This window comes from Fusarium redolens (genome assembly GCF_020744475.1).
Source record: "Fusarium redolens strain MPI-CAGE-AT-0023 chromosome Unknown BKA55scaffold_7, whole genome shotgun sequence".
Lineage (NCBI taxonomy): Eukaryota > Fungi > Ascomycota > Sordariomycetes > Hypocreales > Nectriaceae > Fusarium > Fusarium redolens.
Genome location: NW_025763670.1, coordinates 1,205,050 through 1,222,221, shown reverse-complemented (window position 1 = coordinate 1,222,221; position 17,172 = coordinate 1,205,050). Strand labels below are relative to the sequence as shown.

General features: G+C 49.1%; 5 protein-coding genes and 1 non-coding gene across 6 annotated transcripts; 5 read left to right on the top strand and 1 right to left on the bottom strand.

Moving 5' to 3' along the window:
• Positions 1-1,321: 1,321 nt before the first annotated feature.
• On the top strand, positions 1,322-3,076 carry BKA55DRAFT_689411 (uncharacterized protein; the record flags this gene model as incomplete). Its single annotated transcript, XM_046199350.1, has 2 exons — positions 1,322-1,465; positions 1,520-3,076. 2 exons carry the CDS (start codon positions 1,322-1,324, stop codon positions 3,074-3,076), a joined length of 1,701 nt encoding a protein of 566 aa, XP_046050156.1.
• A 932-nt stretch (positions 3,077-4,008) lies between these two features.
• BKA55DRAFT_538759 (uncharacterized protein) lies at positions 4,009-4,677 on the bottom strand (the record flags this gene model as incomplete). The annotated part of the gene is made up of 3 exons (XM_046190060.1): positions 4,009-4,500; positions 4,535-4,564; positions 4,603-4,677. The coding sequence occupies 3 exons, from the start codon at positions 4,675-4,677 to the stop codon at positions 4,009-4,011; spliced, it is 597 nt and encodes a 198-aa protein (XP_046050155.1).
• A 1,318-nt stretch (positions 4,678-5,995) lies between these two features.
• BKA55DRAFT_t168 lies at positions 5,996-6,067 on the top strand. Its single transcript has one exon. It is a non-coding gene; the product is annotated as a tRNA-Gln (tRNA).
• A 1,191-nt stretch (positions 6,068-7,258) lies between these two features.
• BKA55DRAFT_593538 (NADPH--cytochrome P450 reductase) lies at positions 7,259-10,701 on the top strand (the record flags this gene model as incomplete). Its single annotated transcript, XM_046195564.1, has 6 exons — positions 7,259-7,370; positions 7,421-7,539; positions 7,587-7,803; positions 7,857-9,736; positions 9,783-9,979; positions 10,026-10,701. 6 exons carry the CDS (start codon positions 7,259-7,261, stop codon positions 10,699-10,701), a joined length of 3,201 nt encoding a protein of 1,066 aa, XP_046050154.1.
• An 869-nt stretch (positions 10,702-11,570) lies between these two features.
• On the top strand, positions 11,571-14,899 carry BKA55DRAFT_566457 (uncharacterized protein). The gene is made up of 6 exons (XM_046192644.1): positions 11,571-12,084; positions 12,140-12,167; positions 12,271-12,653; positions 12,701-12,781; positions 12,859-13,142; positions 13,205-14,899. Exons 1-6 carry the CDS (start codon positions 11,975-11,977, stop codon positions 14,863-14,865), a joined length of 2,547 nt encoding a protein of 848 aa, XP_046050153.1. The 5' UTR covers positions 11,571-11,974; the 3' UTR covers positions 14,866-14,899.
• Positions 14,900-15,669: 770 nt separating this feature from the next.
• On the top strand, positions 15,670-16,458 carry BKA55DRAFT_538756 (glycolipid transfer protein domain-containing protein; the record flags this gene model as incomplete). Its single annotated transcript, XM_046190059.1, has 4 exons — positions 15,670-15,814; positions 15,870-15,928; positions 15,996-16,114; positions 16,164-16,458. 4 exons carry the CDS (start codon positions 15,670-15,672, stop codon positions 16,456-16,458), a joined length of 618 nt encoding a protein of 205 aa, XP_046050152.1.
• Positions 16,459-17,172: the final 714 nt, after the last annotated feature.

Here is a 17,172-nt window from a genome sequence, read left to right as displayed (position 1 = left end):
GACAATGGGCACAAAGCAAGTCATCCTGAAGATATGCAGCTTGATAAACTATGCTGCCGAAATGCTACCTCAGTAACCGTAATTCAGGCATAGCCCAATGGTCCAGTCCAGTCCGCCTGAGATACTGACTGCCCGATATTATGCAGAACAACCAATAACAGAAGCACCATCGACAACCCGGCTGTGAATCATTGGCCACGAGTTCTCCTCAAGACGAACTGTTGCACATTCAAAGACACGCCAACTCAGCCCCCACCATAGCCGGTCTGCCAACACCTTCACGGGCAGTCAGTCTTAGACAGTCAGGTACCAAATATCAGGTCCAGGGGTACTTGGAGGCACCAGGATTAAACTGTCTGAGTCCACTTTAAGCCGCTGCCACTGAGGTCACTACCGGCTCCAGACCCAGGTAGCTTTCTAGAGAGGACCCTTGCACAACATGAGGGTGCTCCGCCGCTTATGCTTATTGAGGCTCCAAGGCTGTTTTGCTTTGTTGGTCAAGGCAATTTCCCCTCTTTAATATTGATCGATTTGTTAGTATTTGATTGTTTCAAGTTGCTTGATTGAAGATTGATTTCAAGTGGACTTTCCTTTCCTTTCCTTTCCTTATGTTGCCTCTGTTACGTGCGGAAATCTGAGGGTGTTCGTCATCTTTCAGCTGCTCCGATCTTCTTCCGCGGGTATCGATTGTGTTCCAGACTGGGCTGCGCTGCCTCTGCCTCTGCCTTACCTTCACCTACAATCGTTTCCTACTACCTTACCTACCTTATCCTACCTAGGTATTCTTTCTTGCGAAGCTCAGCTCCTTATTCGCTTCATACCGCTTTTGATCATACAGACCCTGTCTGTCAGTGTCTATTCTAACTCAGCTCATCATTGGCTTGGCACTGCATCGTCGTTGTTCTTTGCCTTGCTTGGGGGTCGCTTCTTTACGTTATTTGCCACCACCCTAAGAGCTAGACTAACGTCAACCAACCGACGGTATACCACCTTGCATCGATCTATCTCATCGCCTTGATAACCTCGTTTGGCTCTTGTTCCTGGATCGGGCCGGACCATTTCCTCCTTATTTATTACTTCCCTTTTAATCCTCCATATGACCCATCTACCACTCAACCTGTGTTACTAATCTCAACACCTGTTGACCTCACGCGGACCTCCTCACGCTTGGTCTCCTACAATACCCACCCTCGATCTCTCGCCTTGACGACATCTTGAACCATCTTTCAGTCTGGCGTCGCGCGCTTTTCGCCTCGCCGGCCTTGCTGTCGGCCTTGGTTTGAGTGCCTTGACTGCGTACCAACGCAGCCAAGCGCAGCAGATGTCTTCTCATGCCGAGAGGCATGGCCACCTCGACGCGACCGCGGGCCGTGAGGTAGTCTATTGCCACGCCTGCGCAGGGGAATGGTATCGTGATGAGAATGGGCTGACTTGTCCCGAATGTCACGGCGAGATCACAGAGATTGTATGCTTTCCGACGCTGCCACTTGCTATCCAAAATGCTAACCACATTATTCAGATTGATCCTGCAAACGATCCTCGCGACTTTGATCACCACTCCTCTGCCTCCACCTCACCCGAGCATCACCCGTACGATTCAGATCCTGAAGAAGCCGACATAGATGAGCATGCCCAGCATGGCTTTGTGTTCCGACGGAGCGTCCGAGACGGCCCCAATCACCCACATCATCATGATCCCGCTACTGCGCCGACTTATGAGCGCTTCTGGGATATGCTTAACGGATTTGGACCTCGAGCACCGCCTGGAAACGGATCTTTCCCACCGAGCCCCGGAGAACGTGAACAACCCCAAGAACCAAACTTTGGACCGCGCATTCACCGGACGACTTTTACTTCAGGGCCATTGGGTGGAACGACTTCTGTGACGATCTTCTCTGGACCTATCCATACAACAAGCCGTGGTCCTGCTAGCCCCCCAGGAGGCGAGACATTTCAAGAGTATGCACAACCCCCATCTCAACTTCCCGAACGACCTGGCGGTTTACGGGTCACGGCCATTACCATGACTATGGGAGCTAACCAACGTACCAGTTTCTTTCAGAACATGCTACGCGATATTGTACCACCACCACCCGCTCATGATCATGGCGGCGAGGAAGGCGCCGGAGGTCCTCCACCAGGTTTGGCTCGAAGCTTGCAGGATATCCTGAATCTTCTTAACCCAGCAAATGCCATGCATGGTGATGCAGTGTACTCCCAGGAGGCTTTGGATCGGATCATCACTGGACTCATGGAGGCCAATCCCCAGTCTAACGCCGCCCCTCCAGCTACAGAGGAAGCCCTAAAAAATCTGGAACGAAAACCAGTTGATAAACAAATGTTGGGCTCGGAGGGCAAGGCAGAGTGCACTATTTGCATCGATGAGATGAAGGAGGGAGATATGGCCACATTCTTACCTTGTAACCACTGGTTTCACGAGGAGTGTGTCACATTGTGGTTGAAGGAGCACAACACATGCCCCATTTGCCGAACGCCGATCGAAAAGACTGATCGCAGTGGCAACAATACTGGCGGCAATGGAAACAACAATAACAATAACAATAACGGCGACAGCAACAATTCTCAAGGTCCCAATCCAGGGCCTAACTCTGACCAACCCAATCCGTTTGGAACGCGAGCGTCATTCACGTTTACTCCCAACCAGTGGACACCATTCGACACCCCTCATTCTCACACACGCCCGGTGCGATTCTCACGACCTCCGAGTCAGAGCCAGAGTCGCTTGAATGAAGCTTTGCGCACCATCTCGAACCGGCAACAAGAGAGGGAACGTGAACGCGAGCGTGAACGAGGTGAGACATCGGGGTTTAGTTACGACACGTCTCGACTTCAGCGACGAAGCTCACACTCTCCAACAAGTCCTAGAGCGACTGCCCCGAGTGAGCATGGCGCTCGAATGAGACAGAGAAGCCCTTCTCAGAGCAGCCGACGGTCAGTGGCAGACTCGGACCAACAACGTCGACAGAGCAATCATGGCCCCATTAGCTGGCTCCGCGATCGATTTGGCGGAGGAGGGCCTGGTAACGGATCTCCACGAGAGGGAAGGCGACAGTAGGATCGTCACTCACCAAACTCTGGGGGAATCACATGGGGCACGATATCAGAAGTCCTGATTCCTCGTCATTCACTCGCTAGGTGGAATGAAGACAATGAGAGGTCTTAGAGGCAGACCTTGGTGAGAGAACGTATTGCTGTCATGCCAGCTCGATACACAGCGTGCAGTGACTGCAGTAAAGTGCCAATTGCTTAATGTATGCGCATTGATGTAGGGGATAGAATAGAGGTTTAGTTGGTAGTGAACAAGGGAATGATTGGAATTGAGCTACGAGCGGCATTGCTAATTACATAAATGGACGTCAGGGATACCCCATAAAGAATGAAAACTGAAATTGGGTGCTGTTACTGTGATCTCGAGCCATGCTGACTGTGTTGACGGATATCTGACACTTGTATTCCCGACAACGCCTGTTCAGTGTGCAAATGCTCATAGCCTTCTGTGAGACAATGCTGATGTGTCTGAGTCTACTGGCTGGTTATTGAGATATTAGGCGAGTCTTACAAGAGCCGAGGCTTGTATCGGTCTTTGACTATTAAGATGTCTGTGAATTATAGACGCCTCACTGTTTGTAATATACCGAAAAGTATGCAGCCTCTTCTAAGGTCAAAGCAAGATAAAGGGGGAAACTCAGGACAAGAGATATTTACTCTTGAGAATAGAGTAATGTATTTAACTATCTCGCTGTATGGGTCCAAAAACATCACATCGCTATTACGCAGGCTGCTACTAACTTAATCTCCATATCCCTTGGTGAACTTCATGGTCTCCCTTATTGGCTCTTTTGCTGGTGGGCTATTTACCAGCCTATCTGCCCAACTAAACTCGACATTAATCTCAGGTATTGGACCCGTCACAGGTGTTGGACCGTTTCCAGAAGGCTGGCTCCTTTCAGGCGCGTGTGTCTCTTCAGGAGGTTGACCCCTTCTAAGTTATGGGTCTTTTTCGGAGGACTGGCTTGTTTTCCGTTTGTCGCCCTGAGCAACCTCAGCCCAGGTCGGCGCAGAGCGTGCAAGGAACTCGGCTGGAGTCATCGCATGTGTTGGAGGCGTCACCAGCGATGGGATGTTTTCAGGAGGTTGGCTTTCTTCAGGCGGGTGTCTTTGTCCAGAAGATCGGTTCCTTTCAGGTGAAGTTATTCTCTCAGGAGACGGGGGCTTTTCGACTGACTGTCTCTTTTTTGGAGACTGCATTTCTTCAGATGAGTGTCTCTTTTCTGAAGGCTGTGTATTGGAACAAGAACTTGAGCCTCCCTCCATAGACTTTGGCAAAGAGTCAGTCCTAGTTGAGGAAGCTGCAAGTTGAAACTCTTGCCCTCGAGGGTTCAAAGAGGCTATAGATGCTACTGTAGTCTGGCTTACGCCTCGAGTGTGTCCTGGCCGAGGGGGGTTTACTTGAGGAAGAGGAGGTGCCGGCCCTGATTCCTAAATATTTTCGGGAGGCTCGCGGCCGTTATACCATGTAGTAGCGCACTGTTTTTGTTAATAACTGCAAACAATCTAATAGTTATTTGAGATAAAACTCACGGCTGCGCAGAATTGAGGTCCTTTCAAGCCAGCTTTCGTCCCGGCCAAATCACACAGAGGGCAGTCGTTGGCCATGATAAGGTCGCTGGTTGTCAAGGTCTAGCGAAGCGAGCAAAATTGTATTGGTTAATAGTATACAACGAACGGATGACTTGTTCGGTCCATCAAGAGGTTGTGCTACAATAAAGATGGAATACGGTAACCAATATGTTGATAACGAAAGTTGTGATGTTAACCACGATGATGTTGATGTTGGTTGACGGGGGAAAAACAATTTCAGGCATTCTGCAGAATCTATAACTCTTCAGTTAAGTCTTTGAGTATTTCAGAGGAAAGAATTAAGTTAACCAGGCAAACGACAAAATAAACGGCTCAAGTGTTTGCTGGGTAAGGAGCAATCGCCTCTCAGTTGCCTCTTTTTGTGTTTATACCAACATACAATTCTGTTGTGACAGCCATAGCTCATGAGGGGAATCGATGGCAACCCCTCAACTTCCACTCTTTTCATTTGCAATTCACCTGTGCGTCTCAAACCAAGCTCATCAGTGCATATTCGACCAAGGTAAGTCAAACTATACAATTCCGGGGTTTCTTTGTGGTTGACACTTGTATGCAGCAACCTAAAGTTTGGCAACAACGCGGTTGCTTGCTGTTAACTTCAAAGAAACAATTTGCTCAAGCTTACGTCTTTCAATGAGATCTTGCTGAAACATTGCACCAGAAACGGCGCTTCAGGTTAGCGGACTCCTGCGTTTATACGAAGTTTGCGGCGTGTTGGGTATAATGATGGAAGATGCCGATGTGATGGGGTCTTGGCAAAGATGGGTGGTCAGTACATAGGTGAATGAAGTTAGGTTGTTTAGCGGCTTACAGAACAGACGAACAAGTAGGATAAGAACAGATAGCATAATGATACTAAAGTGCTTATTGCACATGTGCGCTTTCCTCGACTATTAATACTCGCGGCATGGCTTCCCAACTGCGAACTGGTGCACTTACTCTGGTGTCGTGACCGTCGCCAACAGTTGATGAGGAAGCATGTTGTCAGGTCAGGGTCCCTGCGACCTGTTGCTCCGATATCAAAATTTAAGTTTACATGGTACAAGAGTTTAGCTAGGAAGATAAAGACGTGAGCCGATGTGACCTAAGATTAAGATCAGAGGCAGGGGTATAACTCAAAAGTTTCAACCTCGCCGACTACACACGGAAGAAGGAAGGGTCTTTTTGAAAGCTTTTCAATAATAACCATTCTCCAACTACCTACTCCGTACGGACCATCATCCCGACGGTCGTGGCCATAATAGCTCCGAGCCAACATAATGTTGATGCATGGTAAATTCCATGTTGCCAAATCTCGCCGCGGCTGTCAACAACATCACTAGTCATATTGTCAGGTTTCATGGTCTAACGGTTATGACTGCGGATTCTGATTCCGCCAGCGAGGGTTCGACTCCCTCTGAGACCTATCCTTTTGCCCTTATCGATGAATTGGTGGTGGTTGGTGACTCGAGTTTTTTGCGAGATGCCATCATCAAGTATGAAGCCATTAGTACTGACCATACAAGGCGCAGCAATTGGAAGCACTCAACAAAACAGCCCAAGAACACCTACCCAGTACCTACTGCAGGAACGGGCTTTTCGGTAATTCATAAACACCGTTCGAGGTGCCAAGACGGTGGGGAGAAGTGATCGACACGCCGACTGCCCACTTGCCAAAGGACAACATTTATATGCGAGCACCAATCGGGGAACCCGTGAGCGTCGTATTCTGTACCAATTTCGCATATCCCCTGAATTTAATGCTATTAACTCATTGATTATTCCTCCGTAATAAGGGGAATTCGGATGATTAAATCCAGCCGTCTCACCGCTTCGGGTTTCGGATCCGGTCGGGAGGAGTGGGGCACCGGACACGGCCGAGAATTTAATGGAGATGCCGAGGCATAAAAAAGCATGAGACAATGCCTAGGATCGACAGTAGACAGAAGACAGAAGAGAAAGAAACAAAGACCAAATGGCTCTAGTGAGTACTATGGTTGGCACAGTAAGAGCTAATACCATAGCAATATAGGTAGTTTGATATAATGAATGCCATGTAATAAACGTACGACTTATGTGGCTAGATCCGTCCGTAGGGTTCTTGTACAGTTGGAGATGCAATTCTACCTAACTGCAACAGGTTCTAGGCGACTCTAATGCGCCTCCCGCGATTGGCTTACGCTCACGGCACTTGGCACAAACGGGGCCGGGTTTTGAGAAACGGAGACGGACGGGAGCCGGGAGGTTTTGTTAGTCTTGGTTGAGAGAGTCTCTCTAATAATAAAGCCGCAGCATTGGCATTACGACGCGTTGCTATGACGTTGTGAGGCGAGCAGAAAGGAGTCTGTGTCGTATCATAGTAATCAACCTTTTAATCTTGTACCTATTTAATCATTTCCAGTTCCATCTATTCTGTACCAAGAAAAGGTGGCCAAGAAACTTTCCACCACTGCAACGCCAAGTTTAATCCGGACGTCAGCTCAGCTCCTTCTGCTCATATCACATTGTTCACGTTTTCCTCAACTATAAGAACAAACGACCACGACCCATTCAACACATCTCCACCTTCTCCTCACCAGACCAAACACGACCGAACACAAAACCACACAAATACAGCATGGCTGAATCTGTACCTATTCCTGAGCCTCCTGGCTATCCTCTCATAGGAAACCTGGGAGAATTCACATCAAATCCTCTTTCTGACCTGAACCGTCTAGCGGATACATATGGTAATTAACTGACCACCGTCAACTCATTGACCGCCGCTGATTCCCCTCAGGCCCCATTTTCAGGTTACGTCTTGGAGCCAAGGCTCCCATTTTCGTTTCCTCCAATTCATTGATCAACGAAGTTTGCGACGAGAAGCGTTTTAAAAAGACTTTGAAATCTGTTCTCAGTGTACGTAACAATGATCTCGACAATTGAGCTTCACTGACCTTTCACAGCAAGTTCGAGAGGGTGTCCATGATGGACTCTTCACAGCATTCGAAGATGAGCCCAATTGGGGCAAGGCACACAGAATTCTGGTACCGGCTTTTGGCCCTTTGAGCATAAGAGGAATGTTCCCAGAAATGCACGACATCGCTACTCAATTGTGCATGAAGTTTGCTCGCCATGGTCCTCGAACACCGATCGATGCGAGCGACAATTTTACCCGTCTAGGTACGCAAAACATTGCGCCTTCATCAACATGTTCATCACTAATAAATCATCAGCTCTGGATACTCTGGCCCTCTGCGCTATGGATTTCCGCTTCAACTCATATTACAAGGAGGAACTGCATCCATTTATCGAAGCCATGGGCGATTTCCTCACTGAGTCAGGAAACAGAAACCGACGACCTCCATTTGCGCCCAACTTTCTCTATCGTGCAGCAAACGAGAAGTTCTATGGTGACATCGCATTGATGAAGTCAGTAGCCGATGAAGTCGTCGCAGCACGAAAGGCGAGCCCTAGCGATAGAAAGGATCTGCTCGCTGCTATGCTTAATGGTGTTGATCCTCAGACGGGAGAGAAGTTGTCCGACGAGAACATCACCAACCAGCTCATCACATTCCTTATTGCTGGCCACGAAACTACTTCTGGAACTCTATCTTTTGCCATGTATCAGCTTCTCAAGAACCCCGAAGCCTACAGCAAGGTTCAGAAAGAAGTCGACGAGGTTGTCGGTCGTGGTCCCGTCTTGGTTGAGCATCTCACCAAGCTCCCCTACATCAGCGCTGTTTTGAGAGAGACCCTCCGACTCAACTCTCCTATCACTGCCTTTGGCCTTGAGGCCATCGATGATACATTCCTCGGTGGCAAGTATCTCGTCAAGAAGGGCGAAATTGTCACTGCTCTTCTATCCAGGGGCCACGTTGACCCTGTTGTATATGGCGATGATGCTGATAAGTTCATTCCTGAGCGAATGCTTGATGATGAATTCGCGAGACTCAACAAGGAGTACCCCAACTGCTGGAAGCCTTTTGGAAACGGAAAACGAGCTTGTATCGGACGTCCTTTTGCCTGGCAAGAGTCTCTTCTCGCCATGGTCGTTCTCTTCCAGAACTTCAACTTCACCATGACGGATCCTAACTACGCTTTGGAGATCAAGCAGACGCTGACTATTAAGCCCGATCACTTCTATATCAACGCTACCCTACGTCATGGCATGACCCCAACCGAGCTAGAGCATGTCCTGGCAGGAAACGGAGCTACCAGCTCTTCAACCCACAATATCAAGGCCGCTGCGAATTCAGATGCCAAGGCCGGCAGTGGGAAGCCTATGGCTATCTTCTATGGTTCAAACAGTGGTACATGCGAGGCTCTCGCCAACAGACTCGCCTCGGATGCTTCTAGCCACGGCTTCAGCGCAACAACAGTTGGTCCTCTCGATCAGGCCAAGCAGAACCTTCCCGAAGACCGCCCCGTTGTCATCGTCACTGCATCGTACGAAGGACAACCCCCATCCAACGCCGCCCACTTTATCAAGTGGATGGAAGACTTGGATGGCAACGAGATGGAGAAGGTTTCGTACGCTGTTTTTGCGTGTGGTCACCACGACTGGGTTGAGACATTCCACAGGATCCCCAAGCTTGTTGACTCCACTCTTGAGAAGCGTGGTGGTACTCGTCTCGTTCCCATGGGTAGTGCAGACGCTGCCACAAGTGACATGTTCAGCGACTTCGAAGCTTGGGAGGATACCGTTCTCTGGCCAGGCCTGAAGGAGAAATACAAGATCTCTGATGAGGAGTCAGGCGGCCAGAAGGGCCTGTTGGTTGAAATTTCAACGCCACGAAAGACGAGTCTTCGTCAAGATGTCGAAGAAGCATTGGTGGTTGCCGAGAAGACTCTCACCAAATCTGGTCCTGCCAAGAAGCATATTGAGATTCAACTTCCCTCAGCCATGACCTACAAGGCCGGAGATTATCTTGCTATTCTTCCCCTGAACCCCAAGTCTACTGTGGCACGAGTGTTCCGACGGTTCTCTCTGGCGTGGGATTCTTTCTTGAAGATCCAGTCAGAGGGACCTACTACACTGCCTACCAACGTCGCCATTTCTGCTTTCGATGTATTTAGTGCATATGTTGAATTGTCACAGCCTGCTACAAAGAGGGTATGTTATCTTATTACTGTCATCCAAATTTAACTAACATATGAAGAACATCCTTGCACTTGCTGAGGCAACTGAAGACAAGGCCACCATCCAGGAACTTGAGCGACTTGCTGGAGATGGTTATCAAGCTGAGATCTCGCCAAAGAGAGTTTCTGTTCTGGATCTTCTTGAGAAGTTCCCTGCTGTTGCTCTTCCCATCAGCTCCTATCTCGCCATGCTCCCTCCTATGAGAGTCCGACAATAGTATGTTCCCTTTCCTCCTCACCATCTACAAATACTAACAAGACAGCTCCATCTCCTCCTCCCCTTTTGCAGACCCATCCAAACTCACCCTCACATACTCCCTCCTCGACGCCCCCTCGCTGTCTGGACAAGGTCGTCATGTCGGTGTCGCCACAAACTTCCTCTCGCAACTCACTGCTGGCGACAAACTCCACGTCTCAGTCCGCGCCTCCAGCGAAGCCTTCCACCTCCCCAGCGACGCTGAGAAGACCCCTATCATCTGTGTCGCCGCCGGAACTGGACTCGCTCCTTTCCGCGGCTTCATCCAAGAGCGGGCCGCCATGCTCGCCGCAGGTCGAACTCTCGCACCAGCTCTTCTATTCTTCGGATGCCGAAACCCTGAGATCGATGACCTCTACGCCGAGGAGTTTGAGCGGTGGGAGAAGATGGGCGCTGTAGACGTGCGACGTGCGTACTCTCGCGCCACTGACAAGTCTGAGGGATGCAAGTATGTCCAGGATCGTGTCTACCATGATCGCGCGGATGTCTTCAGGGTGTGGGATCAAGGAGCCAAGGTATTTATCTGTGGAAGTCGTGAAATTGGCAAGGCAGTTGAGGATGTTTGTGTCCGTCTCGCCATTGAGAAGGCTCAGCAGAACGGCAAGGATGTGACCGAAGAAATGGCACGGGCTTGGTTTGAGAGGAGCCGGAATGAGCGTTTTGCTACTGATGTTTTTGATTAGAGGCTTCAATGAAGAGCCTGGTGCATATTAGTATTGAGTTGTCGGAAGACTGAACTTGTAATCTTTCTGTGATGTGGTACATCTTTGGACGAGTCTTTTCAGGAAATGTGTTAAGGAGTGCTTCTTATAGTATTGGGTGGAATAAAGTTACAATGATATACAGTGACTATTCCCAGATAGCACAGACATAATTGTGCGCCGAATTGTTCGTATTGACTATACATATAGACTAACGGCGAATATCAATTGCAAAGTGCCCATGATTGAGTGTTCTCCGGGGGAATCTCGCCTTGGAAGCTGTATGTTGTTGCTACATCTCGGGTCAAACTAGCCGATGCTAAGCTTCTGAAACCTGGATAGCTCAAATGTTGGCAGATATGAGATGCAGCTGTCAATGCATTACGGGGAAACCACGCGATATGCCAATTTAAAAGTCCCATAAGACAAGGGCAGCCAGGGAAATAGTTGATTGTATTAGCTTGAAACATGGGATAAAGGCTGATTATCACGGAGTTCGTAACAGTCAGGATGAAGCTTTAGCTTCTGACGTCATATGCTCTGATAGCTCCCAGGATTAATGTGCCCTGTACAGCAAAAAAGCTTGACCTGCCTCTTTATTTTAGAGTTACAAAGCAAGCTTTTTCTTGTCACTGCTTGATCAATTGGCAAAGACATTAGAACGGAAACCAAAAAATGCTTTAGAGGGATATGGGAGGCGTCAATTGGTCACTCTCCTTTCAGCCCTGTGCGTAGTATTACGTGTATGTGCGGGTCATGACGGATGCCGTGATCTTGGCCTCGGCCTGTGACAGTCCTAGTCGAGCTGGACCTATTGTTAGAACCCCTCCAAGAGATTTGCACGCCGTGTTCGCCGGCTTGGCACTGTTTTCCTGTCTTTGATGTGAAGGTTTTGCTTGGTCAATGACATCGCCAGTTCAAAAAGTCTCGTCTCACCAACTGCATCCATCGCATCAGGATCAAGCTTGGCCAGAGGCTGCTTTGTCGCGTGCCCAGTTTAGCCAAGACCATGACAAGCTATTACTACTGAGAAACAACCAAAAGCATTGTCACCCTCGTTATTCTGCTTCTTCCATTTCCTCTTCTTCTCTTCTCTCTTGGTGCCCCTCCAATTGCTTGCTTCCCCTCATCTCACCCCTCATTCTCTCTCCCCCCGATCGATCATAATCTCCTGCAGAGACCCTGAGGTGACCTGAGCGCTTTGCTCTCTCATTCGACGACCCCTGTGAATTTGCCGTGACTCGCGCCATCCATCATGGCGGATCACAAGAAGCATGAGAGCTCCGGCTCAATGAGTTCCATGTTGGACAAGCTCAAGTTGAGCGATGGCTTACATGAGGCCAAAGTTCATCTCGTACACCAAAAGTTTGTAGCTCGCACTCAATCGCAATAGAATTAGTCGCTCATTTTGACTCTTCAGGCACAAGATTGGTAAATTGGCAAATCTGGTATGACGCGACCTGCTGGTGGTGTCGCATTGCATTGCATCGCATCAGCACCATAATGAGAGAAGACAGAAGCCGAAGAAAACAGTGACTTACATATGTTTAGTTCAACAAAAATCACAGACACGACGAAGAACATGAACAGCGATGTGACGACAAGCGAACCTCCATCGCCGAGCAGAATCGCTTCAAATCTTACTTCCCAATGCGCGCTGGCAACCACGTCAAGTGGTACGTAGATGGTCGAGATTACTTCTGGGCTGTTTCCATTGCTCTCGAGCAAGCCAAGGAATCCATCTATATCGCCGACTGGTGGTTGTCGCCAGAGCTGTTCCTCCGTCGACCCCCATACGCCGCGCAAGAATACCGACTGGACAAATTGATCAAAAGAAAGGCCGAGGAGGGTGTTCAGATTTATGTTTGTATCTATAAGGAAGTCGAGCAGGCCTTGACCTGCAATTCAGCTCATACCAAGCATGCGCTGAGGAGGTGAGTTGAACAATTGACTTGCACGCATCATAAGCTGACTTTGACAGACTTTGCCCTAAGGGCTCTCCTGGCCATGGGAATATTCATGTTGCTCGCCATCCTGATCATAATGTCTTTGAAAACTTTGGGTGAGTTTTACAATGGGTGCAGGAGTTGGCAACCATCCACCATGCAACCCCCAAAACACCTACTGACGACTCGACAGCGATATGACATGGTACTGGGCACATCACGAAAAGTTTATTGTCATCGACTACGAAATAGCATTCGTTGGAGGTCTAGATCTATGCTTCGGACGATGGGATAACCACCAGCACCCGCTGTCAGATATCCATCCTACCAACGTTCAAGATGAAATCTGGCCAGGACAAGACTTTAATAACAACAGAGTTATGGACTTCCAGAATGTGTCTTCCTGGCAAGATAACGAGTTGAGCAAAGCGGACTACGGTCGTATGCCATGGCACGATGTTGCAATGTGTATTCAAGGTGGGTTGGCATCAGACACCTAACCTCAAGACAACAAACATCAGTTTCTAACCTAATCTTAGGTCCTACCGTTTTTGATGTAGCGGAGCATTTCGTGTTAAGATGGAATTTCGTCAAGCGCGATAAATATAAAAGAGATGAAAGATTCGACTGGTTGGTGTTGGAAAAGAGGGAAAATGAAGATGAGGACCTCATTGGCGTCCAACGCCCGAAACACCCTGTCGGAGAATACGTCAAGCACCCTTACACCCCCCTGAGCACTAAAAACCTTGAAAACAGAGGCACAGTCAACTGCCAGCTTGTCCGATCAAGCGCCGACTGGAGCAGCGGTATCTTGACCGACCACTCCATTCAGAACGCCTATATTGAGATCATCTCCAAGGCTCAGCACTACGTTTACATCGAGAATCAGTTCTTCATCACTGCTACAGGCGATCAGCAGGCTCCGATTAAGAATACCATTGGACGTGCGATAGTTGATGCCGTTGTGAGGGCCGCAAAAGAAGGTCGCAAATTCCGCGTCATCGTTCTCATCCCTGCTATTCCTGGATTTGCTGGAGATCTCAGAGAGCAAGCTGCTACGGGCACGCGAGCTATCATGGATTACCAGTACAAGTCCATTTGTCGGGGCGAGCACTCCATTTTCGGACAATGCCGCGCTGAGGGTGTAGACCCTGAGAAGTACATTTTCTTCTTCAACTTGCGATCATATGATCGTCTTAACAAGACGCCTGGAATTATCAAGGCGGAGAAGGAGACTGGTATCAGCTACCAACAGGTGCAGCGTGCAGAAGCTGAGGAGATCATGGGTGAGGGTATTCATGGTTCATATGATCCTGAGGATAGTGAGGGTGATGAACACATGCGTGGTGATAAGAAGCAGAAGGACCTTGATGAGGATATCAAGAAGACCATGGAGGCACGGAAGAAGTTTGAGGCTGCCATGCCGAAGGAGGTAGTTCACACAACTTCCTCTGTTGCGCACCATGCTATGGCGGGTACTGGCGAAGGACTAAAGGGCGAGCCTTGGTTTGAGGAGGATCCTGAGTCGGAGATCAAGAACTGGATTCAGGAGGAGCTTTACATCCACGGCAAGTTGCTGCTGGTCGATGACAGAATTGCCGTCTGCGGAAGCAGTAACCTCAACGATCGCAGTCAACTGGGTGATCACGACAGTGAACTCAGTGTTGTCATGGAAGACACACGTCTCATCCCCAGCACCATGGACGGCAAACCCTACGAGGCAGGTTATCACGCAGCAACCCTCCGTCGATACCTCTGGCGTGAACACATGGGTCTCTTGCCCCCCCAACCCCACGATGCTTCTCAGGACATCAACGCCATGCCCCCAAGCGTCAACCCCAACAATGACATCTACGACCAAGATGAAAGCTACAAGTTTGTTGAAGATCCTCTCAGCGACGAACTCTGGGAGAAGTGGACGAGCCAAGCAGACAAGAACACCGACTTGTTCCGCCACTTGTTCCACGCCGATCCTGATGACCACATCAGGACTTTCGACGATTATGATCGGTATCTTCCTCCACGCGGCGTCATAGCTGGCCACATCTTCGACCAGTTCATGCCTCCTGAAGATGCCAGAGAGAAATTGAGTCAAATCAAGGGTCATTTGGTTTGGTTCCCCTTGCGGTTCCTTGAGGATGCTGAGATGACGGAATGGGGATTGCAAGTCAATTCTGTGACTGAGTCTATTTACACGTAATTGGATGATTGATAGTTTAATGATAACGTATAATGATTTGAATGACTATTGCTCTGTTCATGATAACACCCATGCCTGATCTGTCATGATATGGCCCCGCCTTGAGCGTCGTCAGCTAACATAACACCACATAAAGGCCCTTAGGTGTCCGTAGTTCAATGACATTCCATTTCAACGCAGACCTTCATATTTATAGTGCACAATTGGTATCAAATACTACTCTTCATAGAGCCATTTCTTTCATAGTCTCGACTGAGGGTCTTACCATGTCGTACTATAGATTGAGCCTCTCGTCTATGTTCTCCGCCCTGATCAACGTGGGAGAATGTGGGGTTTGAGGCGGTCTCGACGGAACAACTAAATCGAGCCCCGAAACACAGTGTAGAGTGTGAGTATTTCCACTTGACTTTACGATGCAGGCCTTGTTATTACCGTCAGAGAGGAGCAGTCAATGGCTTTCTGAGGACTCTGTATGAGTCCTATTAATATCTCCAACTCATTATTCCCTTCAGAGGTGCCTCTGAATCATGGTAGGCTCTTATATCTACTGCTTCAGCTGCATGCATCAGCTTTATCTTATCTATCTACACTGTACGTCTGCCCCTCCTTCACCGTCTCGAGCCCCTCACTAGGTCCCCTGAGCTAGACCCCTCCTGTATTGCTCCCTGTCTAAACCTACCCGCAAAGGGACAGCTCAGCTTGACCGCTTCAAAGTTCAACGACACCTCATCATTTTTAACTTTCCTCTTCCCATCAAACAATTTCTCATTCTCTTCTTCATTCACTTCTCCATCATCAATCATCATGTCTGCTGTCTATCCTCCCGGTGGTACCATCGTCCAGTCGCTCAAGCGAACCTTCGCCGACGTCCCTGTCGATGAGGCCAACGGCAATGCTGTCTCTACCGTTGAGTTCCTCGAGGCTTCTGAGTCTCTGACCACCATCTTTGGTACGGCAATGTCTCAGAGTGCTGCTAAGAAGCCAATCACTAACCGCGCCTACAGATGCCATTGGTGGTGTTGCTTTCGGCCCCGTCAAGAAGGATATCCTTGGCAACGTCGAGGTTCGTCATGGACAGCATCTGCGATGTGTACCATCTCCCTTCGAATAAATCTGACAACTACCTACAGAAGCTCCGTGCTCGCCACGCCGCTGCTCCCGCCGAGTCCGCTACCGTCCAGGACCTTGTCCGCAATGAGCTCAAGACTGGCAAGCACACTGCCACCGAGGGCTGCCTCTGGCTCATCCGGTACGAACAACCCGCCCCGAACATACATCTCATCAGCTAACAACTCCAGTGGTCTTGACTTCACCAAGCAAGGCCTCGAGCACAACGTCCAAAACCCCACCGTAGAGCTTGCCGACTCGTTCCGCGACGCATACGGCAACACCCTGAAGCCCCATCACAGCTTCATGGTCAAGCCCATCTTCAGCGCTGCCATGTCCGCCGTTCCCTACCGAAAGGACTTCTATGCCAAGCTCGGTGATAACCCCGAGAAGGTCCAGGCCGATCTCCAGGCTTACCTCGCTTCCTTCTCCAAGATTGTTGCTATCCTCAAGGAGTTCATCAACAGCAAGGAGGCCAAGTGGTAAAGCGATTCATGATATATGAGAAATGTTAGCGTATCAGCCTGCGACGTGGGCAGAGCTGGTGACCATATGTCACGTGTTGGAGAAAACGGCTTGATTGAGGAGAATGCTTTCAGCATCGAGAAGCTATCCTACAGAATATATCTGGCAGATTGCGATAGTAATAGCTGCAGTCCCAGATTACGATAACGAAAACGAATATACATGTGCATGACCATCCTTTTGATCTCTTACTGTTGTTCTGATGATGCCTACCCTGAACCTCCAACGTGGACTGGCCAGTTCATGGGTGCACGATACGTAGAGCCTAATTGGCAGTGTTATCCTAGAATCTCGAATAGCTTGAATCTTCCTTAAGCTCGATATAACACTCAGTCACATTCAGTATTGACTTGTAACGCTCGTGGCAGCAACATACTCTGTTCATGGTCAACTCTTCACATCAATCATGACTCGTTCCGAATCTTTCGACTGAGTCTTGGCAATGAACAAACATAACTTCAAGCTTCATCGTCAAGCCGCCTCAGATTTTCAAAACCGCCACAGATCATCACGGAATGGCTGACACTTTGTGTCATGACTATCAAGAGATCGCCATGATCACATACCAGTTCGCTTTAGCCACATCGGCACCTCGGAGCCGACCACGCCACCCTACGGCCGAACACTATGTCTATTTGACGGCATGGGAAAGTCATAAAAAGCCGATCTTGAGGT